We start from the raw sequence: 21010 nt of genomic DNA, 5'->3' as shown, positions 1-21010 counted from the left end.
ATGTTGATGATCTCGATGAGAACTGATAATTTCTCTCTCAAAATAACTGCAAACAGTTCATTGATGCATAAACTGCTCTGATCTGATCTGGTGAAGTGATCTCATATGATGTGATGATCAAAGTGATCTAATATGATATGATGATAATCTTGAAGAATCCGCCAGCTTTATATAGTTTGCAGCTATTCTTCTAGAACTCACTATTAAGGAAGGTTCTAGCATTTTCTTTAAAAAAACTTTCTCCTTTCAGGAGCAGTCAAAATCCAGAACACTCTTGAATGACCTCATTGAAATCAACAGTGTGTCAATAACATAGCTAAGCCTATTGTTCCTAATCTCTATTCAGAAATAACAATACAACTCCTTGGCCTTTACATAGGCAAGGCCTGCATAATAAAAGACATCCTGGAATGTTCTTTACAATTCTTGGCTATCCTTAAAGGGAAATAACTAATAGATAAATGTAATTGCTTTTAAAATTCTTTTACAATTATTCATATATGTAACACCTCCCCCACCGGGGAAAAGAAAGCTTTACCGTAGTAAAGGTTTCTTTATGATTATTTTTTCTTTTAACTGTTCAAAGTCATCTTGATAAATCATTTACAGTTATCGTGTACAAAGATATAGTACTTAACGAACATGTTAAAATAAATGAACATCAAAGATGTTTTCTTCAAATGACACACTTGGTCAAAATCATGAATAATTTCACTTTTTATACTCTTGATAGAGCATCAGCAATTACATTATTCTTTCCCTTTATGTGTACAATTTTCAAAGGGAATGGTTGGAGCATTAGGCTCCATCTGTACAGTCGTTGATTCTTTGTTTTGAATTTCTCCAAAAACACAAGAGGATTGTGGTCTGTATAGACTGTAATCTCTCCATTGGTTAGATACACCTCAAACTGCTGAAGGGCTAGTACGAGACTCAGGGCCTCTTTTTCAATAGTTGAGTATTTCTTTTGAAACCGATTGAGTTTCTTAGAGAAGTAGCACACTGGTTTTTCGATGCCTTCTTCATCTTCTTGGAGCAATACTGCTCCTACTCCAACATCACATGCATCAATAGCTACTTTGAACGGCTTTGTGAAGTTTGGAGCTGCCAAAACAGGCTCATTCACCAAAATGGCCTTTAATTTCTCAAACGATCTTTGACATTCGTCAGACCAAACATACTTCACTTTTGCCTTCAGCAGGTTTGTCAGAGGACTAACCACTGTACTGAAATTTGGAACAAATTTCCTGTAGAAGCCACTCATACCTAAGAATCTGAGCAATTCTTTCTTAGTTGTGGGAATTGGGAAGTCTAAGATAGCTTGTATCTTGGCTTCTCTTGGTAGCACTTGCCCTTGACCAACCACATGACCAAGATATGTGACCTTTGCCTTGGCAAATTCACTTTTCATCAGATTCACTACTAGATTGGCTTTGTCCAGCCTGTCAAACAGTGCTCGCAAATGATTCAGATGATCATTCCAAGTATCACTGTATATTAGGATGTCGTCAATGTATACGACACAATTGTCAAGTCCGGCAATCACTTGATTTGTCAACCTTTGGAAGGTTGCTGGTGCATTTTTCATTCCAAAAGGCATGACTTTGCATTGAAACAAGCCTTCAGGTGTAACAAAGGCTGATATCTCTTTGGCTCGGTCAGTCAGTGGCACTTGCCAATATCCTTTAAGCAAGTCTATCTTTGTGATATAGGCAGAATTTCCAACTCTATCAATACAATCTTCTAACCTAGGAATTGGATACGAGTCAGTCTTAGTTACTGCATTCACCTTTCGGTAATCAATGCAAAATCTCTGAGAGCCGTCTGGCTTTGGAACCATTACAATGGGAGAACTCCAACTACTCTGACTCGGTTCGATTATGTCATTATCTAACATAAACTGTATTTCCTTATTCACCATTTCCAACTTGCTTGGATTGAGCCTATAAGGATTCTGTTTGATAGGTCTTACATCACCTACGTCTACATCATGTACAGTTACAGGTGTACGACCTGGTTTGTCTTTACACACATTTTCATATTCTCTTAACAGGCCAGATATATCATTTCTCTGATCTTCAGGCAGGTGTTTTAATGCCTCATCCATATTTCTTAACATCTCTGAGTTAGACAACTTTATACCACATGGTTCGTTCTTAGATACATCTGTATAAGACAATTCATTATCTGTCTTTCCATAGCATTCTTCTTCATGTACATCTACACGTTTTTCTTCTTCTTTGACCTGTGTTGTACCTATTGGCTGACTAGCCTCTCGCTCAAAGTATTCTTTTAACATGTTTACATGACAAACTCTTTGAGACTTTCTTCGATCAGGGGTACTGATCACATAGTTGACATCATTCAATTTCTTTTTGACTATGTAGGGACCACTAAACCTAGCTTTCAAGGGCTCACCTTGCAAAGGCAACAACACTAATACTTTGTCTCCAGGCTTGAAACTTCGCTCTTTTGCATTTTTGTCAGCATGAGCTTTCATTTTTCCCTGCGACTCTTTTAAGTGTTCCTTAGCCACATCACAAGCTTTTGAGAGCCTTTCTCTAAACTTTGACACATAGTCTAGAAGGTTTACATCATCATCCTGAACCATAAACCTCTCTTTGATAAGCTTTAGAGGACCCCTAACCTCATGACCATAGACCAATTCAAATGGACTGAAACCTGTGGACTCATTCGGGGAATCCCTGGTTGCAAACAGTAGGAATGAGATCCCTTTATCCCAGTCATCGGGATAGTCTTCACAATAAGCCCTAATCATGGTCTTCAAAGTCTGATGATAGCGTTCTAACGCTCCTTGGGACTGTGGGTGATAAGCAGAAGACTTAATCTGCTTTATTCCCAACTCCTTCATAACTTGCTGAAATATTCCTGACATGAAATTTGACCCTTGATCAGATTGAATTTCCTTTGGCAGACCGTACCTAGTGAAAAACTGCACTAACGCCTGCACCACTGTCTTTGCAGTGATACTTCTCAAAGGTATTGCCTCTGGAAACCGTGTAGACAAGTCCATAATCGTCAGGAGAAATCTGTGACCCGACCTCGTTCTGGGTAAGGGTCCGACACAATCAACAAGAACCCTAGTAAAAGGTTCATCAAATGCAGGAATGGGTATCAATGGAGCAGGCTTGATAGAAGGCTGTGCCTTACCAATAATCTGACATGTGTGGCATGTCTTACAGAAATGCACAACATCTTTGTGCATCTTAGGCCAATAGAAATGCCTCATAATTCTATCTTCTGTCTTCCGAATACCGACATGACCTGCCATAGGTAACTCATGAGCCATTTTCAGAATATCTGTGCGGTAACAAGGAGGAACTACAACCTGGTGAATTATACACCAATCTTCATCAGCTGGTCTCCGGGGAGGTCTCCATTTCCTCATCAAAATGTCATCTTTGACATAAAAGCACTCAGGAACCTTATCAGCCTCAGCCTCAGAACATGCTTTTTGTGACAAGCTTTTTAATTCTGGGTCTGCCTGTTGTGCCTGTACAAGGGAGGATTTACTAAACAAACTATCATTGTTAGCAACAGAGCCTTCAACACTATCCCCATTCAAATCCTTGAAAAAGGTTTCAGCTAACCAGACATCAGTACTCTCCTCTACATCAGCAGATTCCGCATCATCTTTTTCAGCTCTACGAGTCTGAGACCTAGTAACAACACAATCCGGGAAAATCCCTGGAAAATCTTCCTGCAACAATTCAGTTTCAGCTACCTCAACGGGCTTTTCCGAAACCACTGGAGATGCAACAACTTTATCTCCAGCCAAGTCGTTACCTAACAAGAAATCAACACCTTTCATGGGTAATTCTGGAACGACACCAACAGTCACAGGACCACTAACTAGGTCACACTTTAAGTCGACCTTATGCAAAGGGACCGACATGAAATTTGGGCCAATACCTTGAACTAAGACGTTGGCATTCTCTGAACTCTCCGGAGGAAGAGCCGAATCATCTGGCACCATCAGGGACTGTGCAGCCCCTGTATCCCTAAGGATCACCACTGACCTACCAGCAGCACCAGTCGAACAAGGGGATACTTCACCATCATGCAAAAAACTTCTAAAAGTTTCATCAACCTGTTTGACTTTATCAGCAAATACCAGAGAAACACTCTCAACATCTTGATTGGGCTCTGATGGAACAAAATCCATCGAGGGAACACTTGATTGCTTGACAAAACCCATGTCTTTCTTAACCTTGGTTGGCATTCCAACCAATTTCCAACATGATTCTTTCAAATGTCCCGATTTATGACAATGAGTACAAATTTTGGAACTACGACTCTCAGACCTTTTGGTTGATTCTGTGCCCCCACTAGCCTGATTCTTGTTAGCGTCTTTGTCCTTGCTTGCATATTTTCCCTCACTAGGTTTATTGTGGGATTCAAATGACCCTTTACCTTTCTTTTTCCAATAATTCTTGAAAGGAGGCCTATCTCCACTACCTTTATGTGTGACCTCAAATTCATCAGCTACTATGGCTGCTTTACTGACTTCAGTAACTCTATGGTCATCTAAGTGAGATTTAATGCCAAAAGGAAGACTCTTTTTGAATTCTTCTAGGAGGACAACTTCCCTAAGGTGAACAAAATCTTTGTCAACTTTCAGTGATCTGTACCACTTATCGAACATCATTTCTTGTTCCCTAGCAAATTCAACATACGTCTGGCCTGTTTGTCTTTGCATGTTCCTAAATTTATGTCTGTACGCTTCTGGTACCAACTCATATGCATTGAGAATTGTTTCTTTTACTGTAGCATAGTCATATGATTGCGTTTCAGAGAGTGAAGAATAGACTTTTGCAGCCTTTCCAACGAAAACACTTTGGAGGAGAAGAGTCCAGTATTCCTCGGGCCAATTCAGTCTCTTGGCCACTTTTTCAAATGACACAAAATATGTATCAACTCCCTCTTCATCAAATTTTGGCACAAGGCGAATGTTTTTCGCCACATCAAAGCCTTGGGGAGATTTATCTTTGGCAGAGTTAGTATTTGCATGAGCTAACTCCATTTCTTTCAATTTTAACTGGTACTCCAATCTCATTTTCTCCATTTCAATGTTTTCTCTCATTTTCATTTCCTCCTTTTCAAGGTTTTCTTTTATTTTCATTTCCTCCTTTTCAAGGTTTTCTTTCATTTTCATTTCCATCTCAAACTTTGCCAGTTGAATCTGAGCATCATCTGAAACAGTAACAGAAGTTTCAGACTCCTCTGTAAGCTTCATGTGACTAGCTAACAAGTCAATTATCTCTGCCTTCTTTAATCCTGGGGCTAGAGATACACCCAAATGATCACAAACTGTTATCAAATCATCCTTCTTCAGTGACTTCAAATGATCATATGACAATTCTGTCATTGTAAGAAATTCTTCAACATCAAATGTAGCCATAGTGAATATACACAAATACAAGCAAGTAATAACACAGTACAGTATATTCTAGAACTTTCCAAAATGTTTCCAATTCAAATTGGCTTTTGTTTCAAATTGACTTTCGTCTCAAATTGGCTTTCGTTTCCTGAAAAACTGGTTTTAGTTTCAAATTGGCTTATACAAATTTGGTTTTCGTTTCAAATTGCCTTGGCTTGTACAAATTTGGTTTTCGATTCCCGGACAAGCCCCCAAAATTATTTGTTACGATACTGCAACAAATAACAAGTGTTTAATTTCTTCTTTGTGTTTAATTTCCTCTTTTTTTTATTACAGGAAATAATTATACATAAATAAAACAAATAATGATCTTACATAAATCTCTTGAAGTGTCCGATGTAAAATCCCGAAGTGATGATGCTATATCCAAGTAATAATCCAAATGATAAAAATCCCAGTTGACTGGCGAAAATTCACAATGATGGCGATGATGAAACTGAGGTTGAAGTCCGATGAATAATAAGAGTCACTGCAACGAGTTGAAATGTCCGTGAAGACGATGTTGATGATGATTAACAGTTAATTTCAGCAATCCATGGGTTGAAGCGTGTTCATTGAACAGGTTGATGATGTTGATGATCTCGATGAGAACTGATAATTTCTCTCTCAAAATAACTGCAAACAGTTCATTGATGCATAAACTGCTCTGATCTGATCTGGTGAAGTGATCTCATATGATGTGATGATCAAAGTGATCTAATATGATATGATGATAATCTTGAAGAATCCGCCAGCTTTATATAGTTTGCAGCTATTCTTCTAGAACTCACTATTAAGGAAGGTTCTAGCATTTTCTTTAAAAAAACTTTCTCCTTTCAGGAGCAGTCAAAATCCAGAACACTCTTGAATGACCTCATTGAAATCAACAGTGTGTCAATAACATAGCTAAGCCTATTGTTCCTAATCTCTATTCAGAAATAACAACTCCTTGGCCTTTTAAATAGGCAAGGCCTGCATAATAAAAAGACATCCTGGAATGTTCTTTACAATTCTTGGCTATCCTTAAAGGGAAATAACTAATAGATAAATGTAATTGCTTTTAAAATTCTTTTACAATTATTCATATATGTAACACCGACACACAAAAGCATAGCATGTGAAATGAAAATCAAACTAGCATATTGAAAGTGCCATCAAATATTGCTAAAGAAGTTATGATATTTTACATTGTTGAAGAGAAAAAATTTAATAATTCGCATTTGATTAGAATACAAATGAAATGCTGAGTATATGACATTACTTTCCTCATTTGCATACTGTCCAGATTGTGTGTAGACCAGTATCGTGAAATTAACAGTAATTTTATAAGAAAATCACTTTTTTAATTTACATCCTACTTTGATGAGGATATTTCAGTGCTATGCTCCGTTGAAGTCCCAATTTTTTAGGGTGTAATTTCCTTTCAACAAGAGCATTAAAACCTGATACATTTTCAAAGGAAAATATTGTTATTGTTTTGGGGGTGGCTGATTACATTTATTCTTGAGCTTTTCATCACATACATGTAGCTTGTTATTGTGATAATATAAAACAAATCTTTAACATGTAGTCATGTATATTAAAAATATATGTCATCTCAATCATTCCATTCCATTCAGATGTTCATTTGATTTCTTCTTTCTGACTCTGCTCCGGCTGGGTTTTACACAACTGAAGGGGGATGTATTCCTGAGAGAGAGAAAAAAAAGAGAAAGAGAAATTTGCCAAAATCTATGCATGCAAGTTGCTGATTTATTGGGATATCATGGTTTCACTAAAACATTTTAAGCTTTGAGATAATAAAGCCTTGTTTGATCAAAATAACATCTGATTGATTTTGATTGTTCTTTCATTTCAAACAGCCCTTGATTTCTTTAAATTGGTAAACCCCTTTATTTTGTGTGTCCCTCAAGGAGGTGCCTTGTCTCTCCCTTACTCTAACACTCATGTACACGAACCCACACACTCACATTTCATGATGTATTTTTTGTAACCAATAAAAATACATATGTATCCCCCACACCCTCACTCACACATTCCTCAAAAATGAAACAGTCTTGTCAATTATGATACGAAAGTATTTATGGGCCTACTTTATATCACTAATGACTGCTAATGATATATCACTGAGCACTTACTCCCTTCTCATTCCGGCGAAGAGAATACGCCGCAACCAAGTAGCACAAAATGATAGTGGTGCCCAGGCCACAAAATAGACTCCAGAAATGCATTGCAAAGTGATCAGTATCATAGATGAGACAATTGCCAGTCTCTCCGCAGGATTCCTGGAACATTGCACATGTTGACTGTATTGCCAGGCCGTAATAGATAGGAGCTGGGATGAAGGCTAGAATGATTTTGAACAAAAAATGGAGATGTTGAAGGATGATAACAAAAGGCCTTTTGTTCCCCACATTAATTTGTTAGAATTTCCCTAACACTTTCATTTGATTTATTTCAACATGGAACCAGAAATTGTTTTTAGCATGAATCGATTTTCTAATATAAAAATATAATCTTGAACAACAAGCTTATTTTTGTCTCGCCTGCAAAGCAGAGCGAGACTATGCATGCTATATAGGCGCCGCTTTTCCGACGGCGGCGTCGTCAACATAGAAATCTTAACCAAGGTTAAGCTTTTGAAATGTCATCATAACTTAGTAAGTATATGGACCTAGTTCATGAAACTTGGACATAAGGGTAATAAAGTATTACTGAACATCCTGCCTGAGTTTCACGTCACATGACCAAGGTCAAAGGTCATTTAGGGTCAATGAATGTAGACCATGTTGGGGGAATCAATATCAAAATTTTAACCAAGGTTAAGTTTTTGAAATGTCATAAATTCGAAAGTGTATGGACCTAGTTCATAAAACTTAGACATAACGGTAATAGTGTATCACTGAAGATCCTGCCTGAGTTTCAGGTCACATGATTAAGGTCAAGTGTCACCGAGGGTCAACGGACTTTTGCCATGTTGGGGTTATTTGAGAAATCGTCATCATAACTTTGAAATTTTATGGATCTAGTTCATGAAACTTGGACATAAGAACAACCATGTATCCCTGAATATCATGTGCAAGTTTCAGGTCACATGATGAAGGTAAAAGGTCACTTAGGGTCAATAACTTTGGCCATATTGGGGGTATTTTAGGACTTCTCATCATAACTTTGAAATTTTATGGATCTAGTTCATGAAACTTGGACAAAAGAGCAATCAGGTATCCTTGAACATCCTGTGCTAGTTTCAGGTCACATGACCAAGGTCAAAGGCCACTTAGGGTCCACAAACTTTGGTAATGTTGGGTGTAGTTGGTGAAATTGTTATAAATTTAAAAGTATAAGGATCTACATGTAGTTGATGATACTTGGACATAAGAGCACCAATGTATCCCTGAATACCATGTGTGCATTTCAGGAACAAGGCCAAGATGAAAGGTCATTTAAAGGTCAATAAACTCTGGCCGTGTTGGGAGTATGTGTTGAATTTGCATCATAACTTCGGAAGTCTATTTATTGATCTAGCTCATGAAACATAGACATAAGGGTTTTCAAGTATGAATTATTGTTTTGCACATGTCTTGGGTCACATGATCATTTTGGTTAGAGATAACTTTGGGTCAATGGACATAATATGTTATCATATTAGCGTTTTCTTCTGTGAATAATTATTCATTAGCTGTTTTCAAAGGAAGCACTGCTCTTATATCAAATTGCGTAATGCAAGCGAGACTGCAAGAGGCGTTCCACTTGTTTAGTATGATATTGACATAAACATTAAAATACACCAAATTATATATATAATAAATTGTACAATATTAACAATGAAAAGAAAAGTAAATCTGATGTTAAATACTCTATTTGGCAGTTAAACAGAAGCATATGGAGGTAAGGATAAGCAGTCTGTTCTGATAATGAATTCCATAAGATCAATCATAATGCTTACTAAGAATAGTATTTTCATGATTTTCATTATGAAAAGAGAAGATAAAACTTGATTCTAAATGGCATTTCTATTACTTTGTAATAGCATTTGTACCTAAAACTTTATTGAAGAAGCTTCCAAGAGCCATAGCTAAGGCTTTGTCCCTATTATCAACGACCCTGCAAATTCAGAAAAGAAAACTGACAATTGTAAATGAACTGTATCATGTCAAATTAGAAAAAAGAAGAAGCTTGTTACACTAATACGAAGACCTCTTCAAATGTACCTCCACCAATCCATCCTTTTCAGAATCATTCGAATTCGCATACTGCTGCGAAGATTAGTAAATGAAACTGAGACAAACGAAATTTGAAACAAAGTATCTAACTTTAATTGCACATAAAATAATTGTCAACGTACATCTATTCATCAATAATATTCAATAGGAAAGGGGAATCAAATTTATTAAGTTATGATTGTTAAAATAACAAACATGAGAGTGACGTGCGCCTATTGAGGACATTTTATTATTTCCATCAAATTTTACGGTTTTGATCTTGTGACGTTAAACAAATCCATGGCGCAATATCTTCTCGGATTATTTTAAATTTCAAACCTGTGCAATTACTAAATCATAAAGTTGTAGGCCTATTTACTGATCAATTTCTTGTTACCGACTTAGCGCTACCCTTTTTTAATTTTTATTATTAACGTGTGCTTTCATTATAAGCCTATTTGCTGATATAATATCCTACTTTTGACTCGGCCAAGTAACAAACCTGAAAACATTTGGGTTTTTTACATTAAAATAGAACGCGCTGATTTTTTTCTGCAGGATTTGAAAATAAAAACAGAAAACGAAATATAATATGGATTTTGATACCTTAATTTGGCGTTCACGACGGAATTACCCATCGAAGATTGGGCTGTTGAGAACACACAATACAGGCAGATGAAAGTGATGATCTTGGCGCGACATGATCTTGGACACTGGTTTTTCACGGCCGTCAAGGGTTCTTCAAAGAGAGTGCTTGCGGTAGAGGTTGGTGAAACGCAGGTACAATTCGTGTAGACCGTCTGAAGTCGAGTACATGTAATAGAAACGATATAAACTGGAATTTCACCCTGAAATTGCTTTTAGTATAAGTATGAAAACTAGTGTCAAATATTGGTAAATGTTTGATTAAAACCCATCAAAGAATAAAGTTTTATGTGACGTCTTGTGAGAGCAGCTGCTCCCCATAAACCACGTAATATAAATTTAATGAATTCCGTTTCGCAACATTATGAATTCAGATATATATTGTTTTGTTGTTTTATAATGGGAGTGAAATGATACGTGTGAAGAGTCTTATGATGTTATCACCAGCAAATTGATACACTTACATCTTTTTTTAATGAAAATGTCATATACTTTTTTTTTATATCATGTCACAAATTAAATGGAATAGTTGCTCTATTTTGGCGGGACAAAATAGAAATTCATAACTGTGTTTTTTCTCTGACGGATATATTCATGAAACCATAACCAATGTTGTATTCTATATTTCTTCTGCTTTTATCAAAACAATATTTTTGTCAGGATCGACTTCCCATTTGATTGATAATGAAAAAACATTGTTTCATTACTTCGTGAACATTTGGTAAATTAACATGTGAATCAAATAACGTTCGTATTTTCAGATTAACTGAAACTGAAATGCAATTGTTGAATATCTAAAATATTCAAGAAATTGAGAAGAAGCGAACGTTCTAACATCTTGGTAGCGTTTTAAGTTAATGTTGTAATTTGAATTGATTGCTGGGGATCTGCTGATCATTTCGAGTTTAATTAGTAAACAATTTTGCAGTTAAGAGTTGTTTGTTTTTTATCTTTTATTCAGTAATAGATTAACCTTATGTCCAAGTTTCATGAACTAGGTCCATATACTTTCTAAGTTATAAAGTCTTTTCAAAAACGTAACCTTCGGTTAAGATTTCAATGTTGACGCCGCCCCCACCGACGTCGGAAAAGCGGCGCCTGTATATTCTTAAGACTATATTGCTCTCCTATGCAAGTGAGACAAAACCCATTATATTTTATCTTGATATTGAAAGATTATTAAACATAAAAAAAATCGTCAAGTGTTATTCTGTGTTGAAATTTTGCGCGCAGAACGCGCCGAATATCTTGAATATTATTTTTTTATCCCCCCCTAAAAAAATCTGAAACATGGATCGACATCCCTGACTCTACAGTGCGTATCAAAAAAAGTTTACACTTTGAAAAAGCCCTGGGAATCAAAAAATAAACAACATGTGGGTATTTTTTTCGCATATAATCTTGGGTTTAGGTCTCATCTATCCAATGAAAGTAAAAGTTTTTACAGAATGTTACACTTGAGTACGATGTGTCAAGGGGAAAGGGCGACATCAAACTTACCCTGCGAAACATTTCCCTTGCACTTTTAGTCAATTGAAATAAAAGCATTTTCTAACAATTTTGTTACCCAAATTGAAATTTCAACACTTGGTAAACACAACTTTTACCCTTTTTTGTACCAGCTGGATCTGAGGACATTAAATTTTTCATTAAATCTTTCAAAACTTTCATTAAATCATCAAACTCTTCAGATCAATTAAAAAAACTTCTAAACACATACCTCTTTTCCGATTAATTTCTTTTGAATGTATTTTTATTGTAATTATTATGTACTCTTGTTTTAAACTCGTTTGTAAACGCTGTGATAAACTATGGAGAGCGTACTAAATGCCAGTTATTATTATTATTATAACTGAATCTGAATTAAAAGTTTATACCAGACATCTCTAGCATTTTTGCACTTAAGTTTTTAGCTCATCCGACCCGAAGGACCAAATGAGCTTATGCCGTGGCGTGGCGTCCGTCGTCCGTCCACAATTTCATGCTACTTCGCCATTTCAAGTCCGATTTCAATTCTGTTTGCTTTATATGAAAGCACTAGGCGGGGGATTCAAAACTTTTACACAGAATTTTGAAATTCATTAATATATGCTACTTTATGCGAAATTAATTTATGCGCATTTTTCAAAAATCACAAAAAATGTTTCTTCTTCTTTATTTGTTGACCGATTTAGATTTTTTTTCTTCAATCTGGTAGAGTTTCATGAGGTTCATCAAAACTTTACACAGAATTTCGAAATTTTGACTTGAACAATTTTTATGCTAATTTATGCGAAATTAATCTATTCATATATTTAAAAATTCACATAAACTGCTTTTTCTTCTTTAATTGTTGACCGATTTTGATTTTTTTTCCATCTGGTAGAAGTTCATGAGGTTCACCTTCTACACATAATTTTGAAAATTTCAGTTGAAAATTATAATTTTCAGTAGAAAATTGTTCATGCTAATTTATGCGAAATTTATTCAGAAATCACAGAAAATGCCTCTTCTTCTTTATTTGTTGACCAGTTTTGATTTTTTTCTTCCAACTGGTAGAAATACATGAGGTTCACCAAACTTCTACACAGAATTTTAAACTTTCAGTAGAAAATTATTAAAAATCATAGAAAATGCCTCTTCTTTATTTGTTGACAGATTTTGATTTTTTTTCTTCCATTTGGTAGAGCTGCATGAGGTTCGCCAAACTTGTACACAAAATTTTGAAATTCTGTCTGGAAAAATATTTATCTTATTTATGCAAAATTTATTCATAAATCATATAAAATATTTTTTCTTCTTCATTTGTTGATCAATTTCAATTTTGTTTGCTTTATATGATAGCTCGAGGTGGTGATACAAAATTTCAACACAGAATTCTGAAATTCATTAAATAGGCCTATGCTAATTTATTCATATATTTTCAAAACTCACAAAAATTACTTATTCATATGTTGATTGATTTTGATTATTTTTGTTCCATCTGAGAGCTACATGAGGTTCACCAAGGTTCTTCACAGAGTTAAGAAATTTTGACTAGAAAGTTATTTGTGCTTAATTTATATGAAATTTATTCATAGATCACAAAAATGCTTCTATGTAATTTCTTCATCAATTTCAATTCTATATCCTCAATTTATGTCACCAATATAATTCACTACAGTGTCAACTGGGCTGAAATTAAAATTGTGTTAAATTTCGTTGCGAGATGCCGGATGAGCTCCACATCATTGATGTGCTAGTTATCATTTAAAGTGGGTTTATATTTCATTTTTCATTTAATACTTGTTAGTTGTTTCTCCACACTTTTCCCAAGCTTGACAATGATTGACAAAATGAAGATCAAGCCTAAGCCATTTTATGTAAATTACAGCTCAGTGTAAAGCAAATATCGTCACAATGGCCTTGGTGTGTGGGGGAGTGGGGTGGGGCGCAATGCACTCCTCGAAGTGGTTTGTGCAAGAAAACAAGTTTAAAAAGGTAAAAGATATCTTCAAATCAATTTTACTTTTTTTTAAATAATTAAATGATTTTAAATTCCACGTGTTATATATGATTAAGGTCTACTTTTATTCACATAATTAATTCAAAGTTCTGTGCAAATCATTTTTCACTTAATTTTCAAAAGTAAGTGGTGCTCACTCAAGCAGAAATATTTTTCGACAGTTATATCGTCATTTGCTTAAATGGATCTGTACCAATGTTAAAATGTGGAAATTCTTCAGGATATTACAAATTTATAATTTTATAGGATTTTTTTTTCTTTTAATAACTTTTTTCAATAACTTAAGCATCGGTCGGAGCTGATATGGCTTCAAAATATATCTTTAAAAAGAATATTTATCCTAAAAATTGAAAATGAGAGTGCTTCTGACAAAAATAGACAAATCTACAGGTAAAACTTGAATTTTACGGCATTAGTATTCATGTTGAAGGTATAGCCTACGAATGTAAATTTGAAGAAGAAAAAAAGTTGGTAGGCATTGAAGGGAATCGTTGATTTGCTATACTAGCACTTTAAGAGAGCATTATTATTCTGCATTGAGATGTTATTTTGCGAGGGAGCATTTAGCGACCAAGCGAGAAAATTTTCGAGTTTGGATAGTAAAATGAATTTTTAGAGCACCTGAAGACATACTCAATACATAATCATTATGGCCTGTATAAGAGTACGTTTATATTTTGATTTTTTTAATGGTCATTTTCTTATTTTTTTAGGTGGGGGCTGCGGTCCCCAAAGCCCCCCCCCCCCCCCCCCGAAACCGCGCCGCGCTTAACACTCAGACCCACCTCTCCTTCATCATTCTCACGAATCCCGGTGCAGCCAGCGTGACAAGGTGTGACGTAGGTAAGACCGTCAGATCCACAAACAGGAGTATAAACACCTTTCTCACACTCACAATTATCCAAACAAGTTGGTGCTGGCTCCAAACTGAACAGAAAAATTTATAATGATGGTAACAATTGAAATCACAAAGGAAAGTAACCAGATAAATGTTTTTCCAAAATTAATTTCATGTATTATAATCGGAAAAAAAAGTGAAATGAACTTAATGTTTTTAGGTATACCGACAATGTCGAATTATTATCAGCATAGGAAACATAATGAAGCAGGGGAAATAATAGTTAATAGTCATTCACATATAGATAATAACAGAACATTTCGACCCTATGTACCGCCCTGCGGCACACCACGGGAATCCACTTTCACGAGATAGGTTCTGCCGATCATTGAATGTCGATTTATACAAGAAATGTAATACCATTTCCAAAACACGCTTGGTGAGGATTTACTTTTGGTAACCCCGTCCTTAGATAACTAAAGATATTAAATGCTACATGGGGTCATTAAACGCGAGGAAGGCGACAAATTCATGAAATCCCGTGACATATAGCACGTGTTGTATTAATGACGTGCTCGTGTTTGACTAACGCACGTGTTCATTAAAATACTGAAAGATATCAAATTCCATCATGGTGATTAAAAGTTGCCCAAACCCTGGATTGAAACGAGTACGTATATTTTGTCGGCAATTACGAAAACATAGTCAATGTAATAAGATGGTCATAAATCACTTTTCTGTTTACGCGACAAGGTAACCAAAACAGTTACCGGGGGGGCAATAGGCCTACTTACGTGATCACATCGCTACCGGGGTAGGGCGCGGTCACACCTGCCACTAGATTCTTGCTGCAGAAAATGGCAAAGTTTCCGGCGATGAAAATGATCGCTATGGTCTTGCCGAGTGCAGCAAAGTTCAATAACCCTCTCTCTTTCATGTCCATTCTGTTTATCAACACTCCCGAGAGTATTATGCCGACTGCTGACGTTGGCGTCGTCACGCCAGCTAAATGATATAAAATCGTTTGTATTTTGACAGGTCAAATTTCTTCACTGAGAGATGGTGAAAAAACTTCTGCTGAACTTGTATTAGTATAGCTTAAAACAATAGCATAAACTGCGTTATGAGTAAAGTCATATTCTGACAACAAAGATTAAGAGGCCTTTTTCAAATTGTTAACTTTTTCCAATATGAGCGTTTTATCCATAGCCAGACAGATTGTAAAAAGGAATATTATCTGTCGCAAGTTCCCCCCCCCCCACAATCCATTTTGCCTTGTTCAGCTTATCATTTTCGTTAAAACGTTGAAGTCAAAGTATAGCTTGCCAATCTTTACGTGAAAGGCATAATATTGTCACGTTATCTTAATATAATCTTTGAAATTGTCATTATTATCATTTTTATTTATGTTATTACTATCATTGCTATGGTGTTTTATTCAGTAATGTTACTATTCTATTGTCATTACTACTATTAGTATTATCATAATTATCATTTTTTTATTATTACCATGATCTTTATCAATAAATAATAATGTGTTTTTTTATGTAGATCATAGAAACATTATTAACTTGCCCCCCCCAAAAAAAAAAAAATTAATAATAATGATAATGATAATAATAAAATAAAAAAATAAATCAATAAAATAGAAATAAATCAATAAGATAGATAACATGCAAAATAATATACATCTGGATTCTTAAATTGGCAACATTTTTTTCGAAATAATTTTTAAAACCAACTTACATAATATTATGGATACATCTGCGGGAGTTATATCATACTCTGTCTGAAGGTAACGACCAATAAAAGTATAGTATCCACTGAAGTTAGCAGCAGCACTTGTTGATCCCATAACGATGGCCATGAATGTAAAGTTTGTAAGGAGGCGTCGGAGGGCATAGAGATAACCTGCATAAGACAGACTAGCCGTTCAATTCGGTGTATTCATGCACATTGTGGTTCACCATCTATCGGTTGCAGCGCGCGGACAGGCCGAAATTTGCAATGCATCATGGGAAAAAGTCGACATCTGTTGCGCGTGCTAGTACTAAAGTGAATGCATCAGGCGATTATCCAGCGCTGGCCGACGCGGCTAGACCGGATGCTGTTTACTAGGGTCCAGGAGGTAGGAGAGAAATTTGCCCGCATATTTGACCGCATTGTGAAATTTAGACTGTTTTTGGTGAATTCTTGCCATATGGCTTTCATTTTTCAAGCACAAGCACTGTACGCTGCCTGATCGAGCCTGCGCGCGATGTCGACCCCAAAGCACTGATCTGATGAGTACTATTCAAATCAGTACCCCCTAAGTTAGAAATTTTGCCTTTTCGGTGCAACCGATGGGCGGCGCCCCATGCTGTGAATCCACCGAATTGAAATAAGAAAATCCAACATCGTCCAGCGTTTTTGTTGAATATCCGAATATTTTGAAAATAATCCTAAGTTTGGTAAATATTTTACGTCGCAGAGTCTTATAATGTAAAATGGTGGCACTTCCATTGACGAGTGGATACCATGCGCGAACATGGGTCTCGAAAAGCACCTTAAAGAAGTATTTTCCATATTCTGAAATGGCCCCTTAACAAGTATTGGCGTGCAAAACCCTACCCTTAACAAGTATTGAAAAGAAAACGATACTGTTGGCAAGTATTCCCTTAATTGAACCCCCAAATACAGCGATGATTTTAATTGTTATGTAACGGACGTCGGTTTTACCTTTACCCACATCATCGGGTGTAGTACCCGGCCCAGGCCTACCTCCCACACTTCGCGCAAATCGTATTCTAAACACGTATAGTGTCGACTGTTCGGACAAAAAGTACATCCTTCATATATTTTAGTCTTCATTTTTCTACCCTCGCAAATTTGACCCTTAAGACGTAGCTTTCCTAGCAAAATAGATACATTTTTAAAAATTATTTTAGCGTTATTTTGACACCCTTAGTACGTTACGTACGTAACGTGCCCTACTATTATATTGTAAAAGACATCCTTCTTACATGTTTTTTTTTGGGGGGGTCATGCATGGTATCCACTCGTCAATGTAAGTGGCCCCCGGGAAGCGATCACACTTTGTTACACACTGTTCTTTTCGTCAGGGATATTAGTTTTAAAGCAGATACGAACCGACAAAGTGCCATCTCAAATCCCCCAACTACTTCTGGCCAGGTTTCTGACCCATAGTGCAACATTCTGATCGGAATGTGGTCCTATACCAGGGCCGTCGCCAGGGGGGGTGCGGAGGGTGCGAACGCACCCCCTTCAGAACCCCCAAAAAATAAAATAAAATTAAAAAAAAAAAAAAAAAAACCCGGAGGGGGGGGGGTAGGGATACTTGAGGGCTCTTTTGAAAAAGATCTGGCCGGCGGGCTATATAACTGCATGAAATTGAGTTAATACGTTGTTTTTTGTGTTTTTGTGTTTTTTTTTCATAAAAAGCACCCCCCCCCCCCTAGAAAAAAGCTGGTGACGGCCTGTATACTGACCGCACACAACGTTGTTTAACGCTAACAGTGCGTTCACAGAGGCCCTGTTACAACCGGTGATGTGGCAGCGATGCCTAATGCTTCAATACTTTACTTGCACATTAAAATGAATGTTTTAACTTCACAATCCGAAAGATGTGACTGGGCTCACTGTTAGCGCTCTGTTAGGCTTACAACGTTTCTGTGCGACCGGCACTGACAGAGATCCACTCAAATACAATGTATACCAATTCACTGCTCAACACATCCATATTATTTATGTTACCAAGTCGTAAAATATTATTGTTCTTCCTCCAAACACATCGATAGATTCTCAGTGCAAATAGATTTAGAAGCTGATTTATTATCTTTATAATCAATAGATATCTCAAATGGTACATCTTAAGACTAGCTATTCATAACACAGACAACGATAAATCATAATCAGCATTGGTCGGTTGTCTCTCCATTTAAGATAAGGAGGCTGTATTCAAAAACAATAATAAACGAACCTGTGATGGAAGAAAAACTGAAAAGACTCGGCTCGTTTTCGTCGTCACAATTGCCCTTCTCATCAGGTGTCTGCTTAGGAGCATCAGTACTTTCGTTTTCGAACTTCTTATAACCTTTCCCCTTCTTGGTAAAACCGTTGATCTGAGAACCCAGTGCATCGACCCCGTTTTTGACGACGGTGCATTCTTCAACGCTGCCATGGACTGGATCCTCTGACCTGGGTTCGGTTTGGAGTTCAATTTCATTATCATGTGATAGGTGTGGCCACTCCTATGTATTTTATTAGAAAAGTAAAGTTAGGCCTATAACGATTAAGGAATAATTGTCTCCGGGCCTCTATCTCCCACCAGGGTTTTTAAAACGACATTGCGTTGACTGCTTGTACTTGTCTCCATGAATCAACGCAGTATTGCAACCATCAAGATAATTTTCATAGGATTAATGTCACTTTCATTCTTAGAATTTATCTCCCCATAGTAAAAAGAAGGAATAAATAAGAATTGATTAAAAATATTAGTACCTTGGGAAAGAAGAAGAACGGTACGGCAAGAATGACGAAAAGCCCGGCATAGACGAGATAGCCGAGCCACCATGCCCCGATCCACCTTGGATCTCTATCATCGTAGCCTAATTCATCAACGTTGATCTTATAGAAATCCGTATGGAAAGACAGGCTGAAGGCACTTAGACCAAAAGCGATGAAAGCTCCCAAAGATGTCACGACGAGAATGGCCGCTAAAAAAAGAGAAAGGACGTGCATTGGTTACATCGTCAGAATCGCTTGTTACGGAGACTCCGATCCACCTTGCTAATCAAACGATTTGGAACCTAGGATTAAAGTAAAGACTTAAGAAAAATAAAGGCTTAGGCCTATAATGTATATATATCCAGGCGGATGATGTCTCTCACACGTGCAATTTCTGAATTCTCCCATTGTATCTATTTTGATATAAATCTTGTAGTTTTTTTCAGGCAAAATAGAAATGGAACGTTGAAGTTTTCCACTGTCTATCATGGTAACGAAAGATGTAACATGCAGAGTACAGACAAAGTGACAAAAATGTTTAGCTGTTTTGATGAACACGCACACACACTCACGCACCCATGCACACAAGCGCAAACACTTCCTATCAAATCATCGTTTCTTATCAAGACCGTGATAACCCACAAGATGTACCTTCGTTGTCACCTACGGTTGTCACCAATATATTATAAGGTCTTTGGTTGTCACACACACGCGCGCACGCGCACACACACTCTGAAGTACAAGGAGAACCCACGCACATTCGCAAAAACTCTACTTCCTCTCTCCCTCTATCTTTCTCTCTCCTATCTATCTCCCACGCACAATCATACACCATGGTGAGATGAGGTCACTCTTGATTTTTTTTTTAGGAATATCTCCAGTAATCCAATTGATATTTACATTAACACCTCTATAAAACAGGATAGATGATGAAATATAAATGTTTAGATAGAAAAGAAAAAACGAAATTTAGTTCAATAGATTTGCTATAAATTGGGAATAAGTTATGACTTCGAGTTTACGTATCAAATAGTTCTCTCCATCTTAGTAAATCTCCTAGGGCTACTTACTACGAGATATTATTAAAAAAAAATACTCATGGCTGTGCTAACATTATTTATCACTGATGCAAATTCACCTATCACGCCCATGGACCCTGAATAGTTTAGTCCTTAAAAGATTAAGTAACGCTAACAAAGAGTTGTATTTCTAGAGCTAGGTGAACTATGATCAATAGGTTTATTTCCGATTCGTCTAATTCCAATTCGTCTGCTTTCATTTATTCCAATGCCATTCCGTCTAATAACCAGTTGGTCCAATAGCCATTTAGTCCATATACCATTTGCCCTAATTGGACTAATTGTTAAATTGTGCAAAATGAATGAAAATGAAATGGATCCGGAAATGGATATTAGACCAACTTATCAGACGAAATTGTCCTAGACAAAATGGTGATTAGACGAAGTGACGACTGGACCAATTGGCTAAAATGCACCAAATGGTTGTTAGACGAAATGTTGATTGACAGAGTGGCATTAGACTAAATAAAGTAGACCATGTGGTAAATGGACGAATTGGTAATTTACAGATCAATACATTTACCGAGATATAAGGGTGCCTTTCTCCTCGGGACGCCATCATCCATATAACTGATCCCGAGGGAAAGGTATCCCGATGATGCTAGACCAAATATCGCTTGACCGAGGTACAACCAAAGGGCCTTTAGATGCTGAGCTCCGGCTTCTTCTTTCTCTTTTGCTGAACATTTATCATCTGGAACCCCTGTAAATAGCCCATTAAAGAGATCATTACCCACTTCGATCCCCCTCATTTGAATAAATCGAGGAAAATGTTTAAAAAAGCAATAGAGTCGGTGTAGTAGGTTTCACGGTACA

General features: G+C 36.5%; 1 protein-coding gene across 1 annotated transcript; it reads right to left on the bottom strand.

The window, feature by feature from the left end:
• Positions 1-6539: 6539 nt before the first annotated feature.
• Positions 6540-20946, bottom strand: LOC121431237 (solute carrier organic anion transporter family member 1B3-like). Its single transcript, XM_041628749.1, has 10 exons — positions 20718-20946; positions 19110-19324; positions 18589-18859; positions 16356-16520; positions 15404-15614; positions 14557-14698; positions 10249-10442; positions 9480-9544; positions 7579-7787; positions 6540-7129 (listed from the first exon to the last, which is right to left on the bottom strand). The coding sequence occupies exons 1-10, from the start codon at positions 20944-20946 to the stop codon at positions 7064-7066; spliced, it is 1767 nt and encodes a 588-aa protein (XP_041484683.1). The 3' UTR covers positions 6540-7063.
• Positions 20947-21010: the final 64 nt, after the last annotated feature.

The sequence above is a fragment of the Lytechinus variegatus genome, chromosome 17 (assembly GCF_018143015.1).
Source record: "Lytechinus variegatus isolate NC3 chromosome 17, Lvar_3.0, whole genome shotgun sequence".
In the NCBI taxonomy this organism is placed as follows: domain Eukaryota; kingdom Metazoa; phylum Echinodermata; class Echinoidea; order Temnopleuroida; family Toxopneustidae; genus Lytechinus; species Lytechinus variegatus.
The sequence above is the reverse complement of the archived record's forward strand: the minus strand, read 5'-3'. Positions and strand labels throughout refer to the sequence as shown.

Coding starts and splice junctions, on each gene's coding strand:
- LOC121431237 (XM_041628749.1), bottom strand. CDS start 20,946: ATGAGGGGGATCGAAGTGGGTAATGATCTCTTTAATGGGCTATTTACA. Junction 18,860..19,109: donor CGTTCTTCTTCTTTCCCAAG/GTACTAATATTT, acceptor TAAAATACATAG/GAGTGGCCACACCTATCACA. Junction 10,443..14,556: donor GTGAGAATGATGAAGGAGAG/GTGGGTCTGAGT, acceptor ACTCGACTTCAG/ACGGTCTACACGAATTGTAC.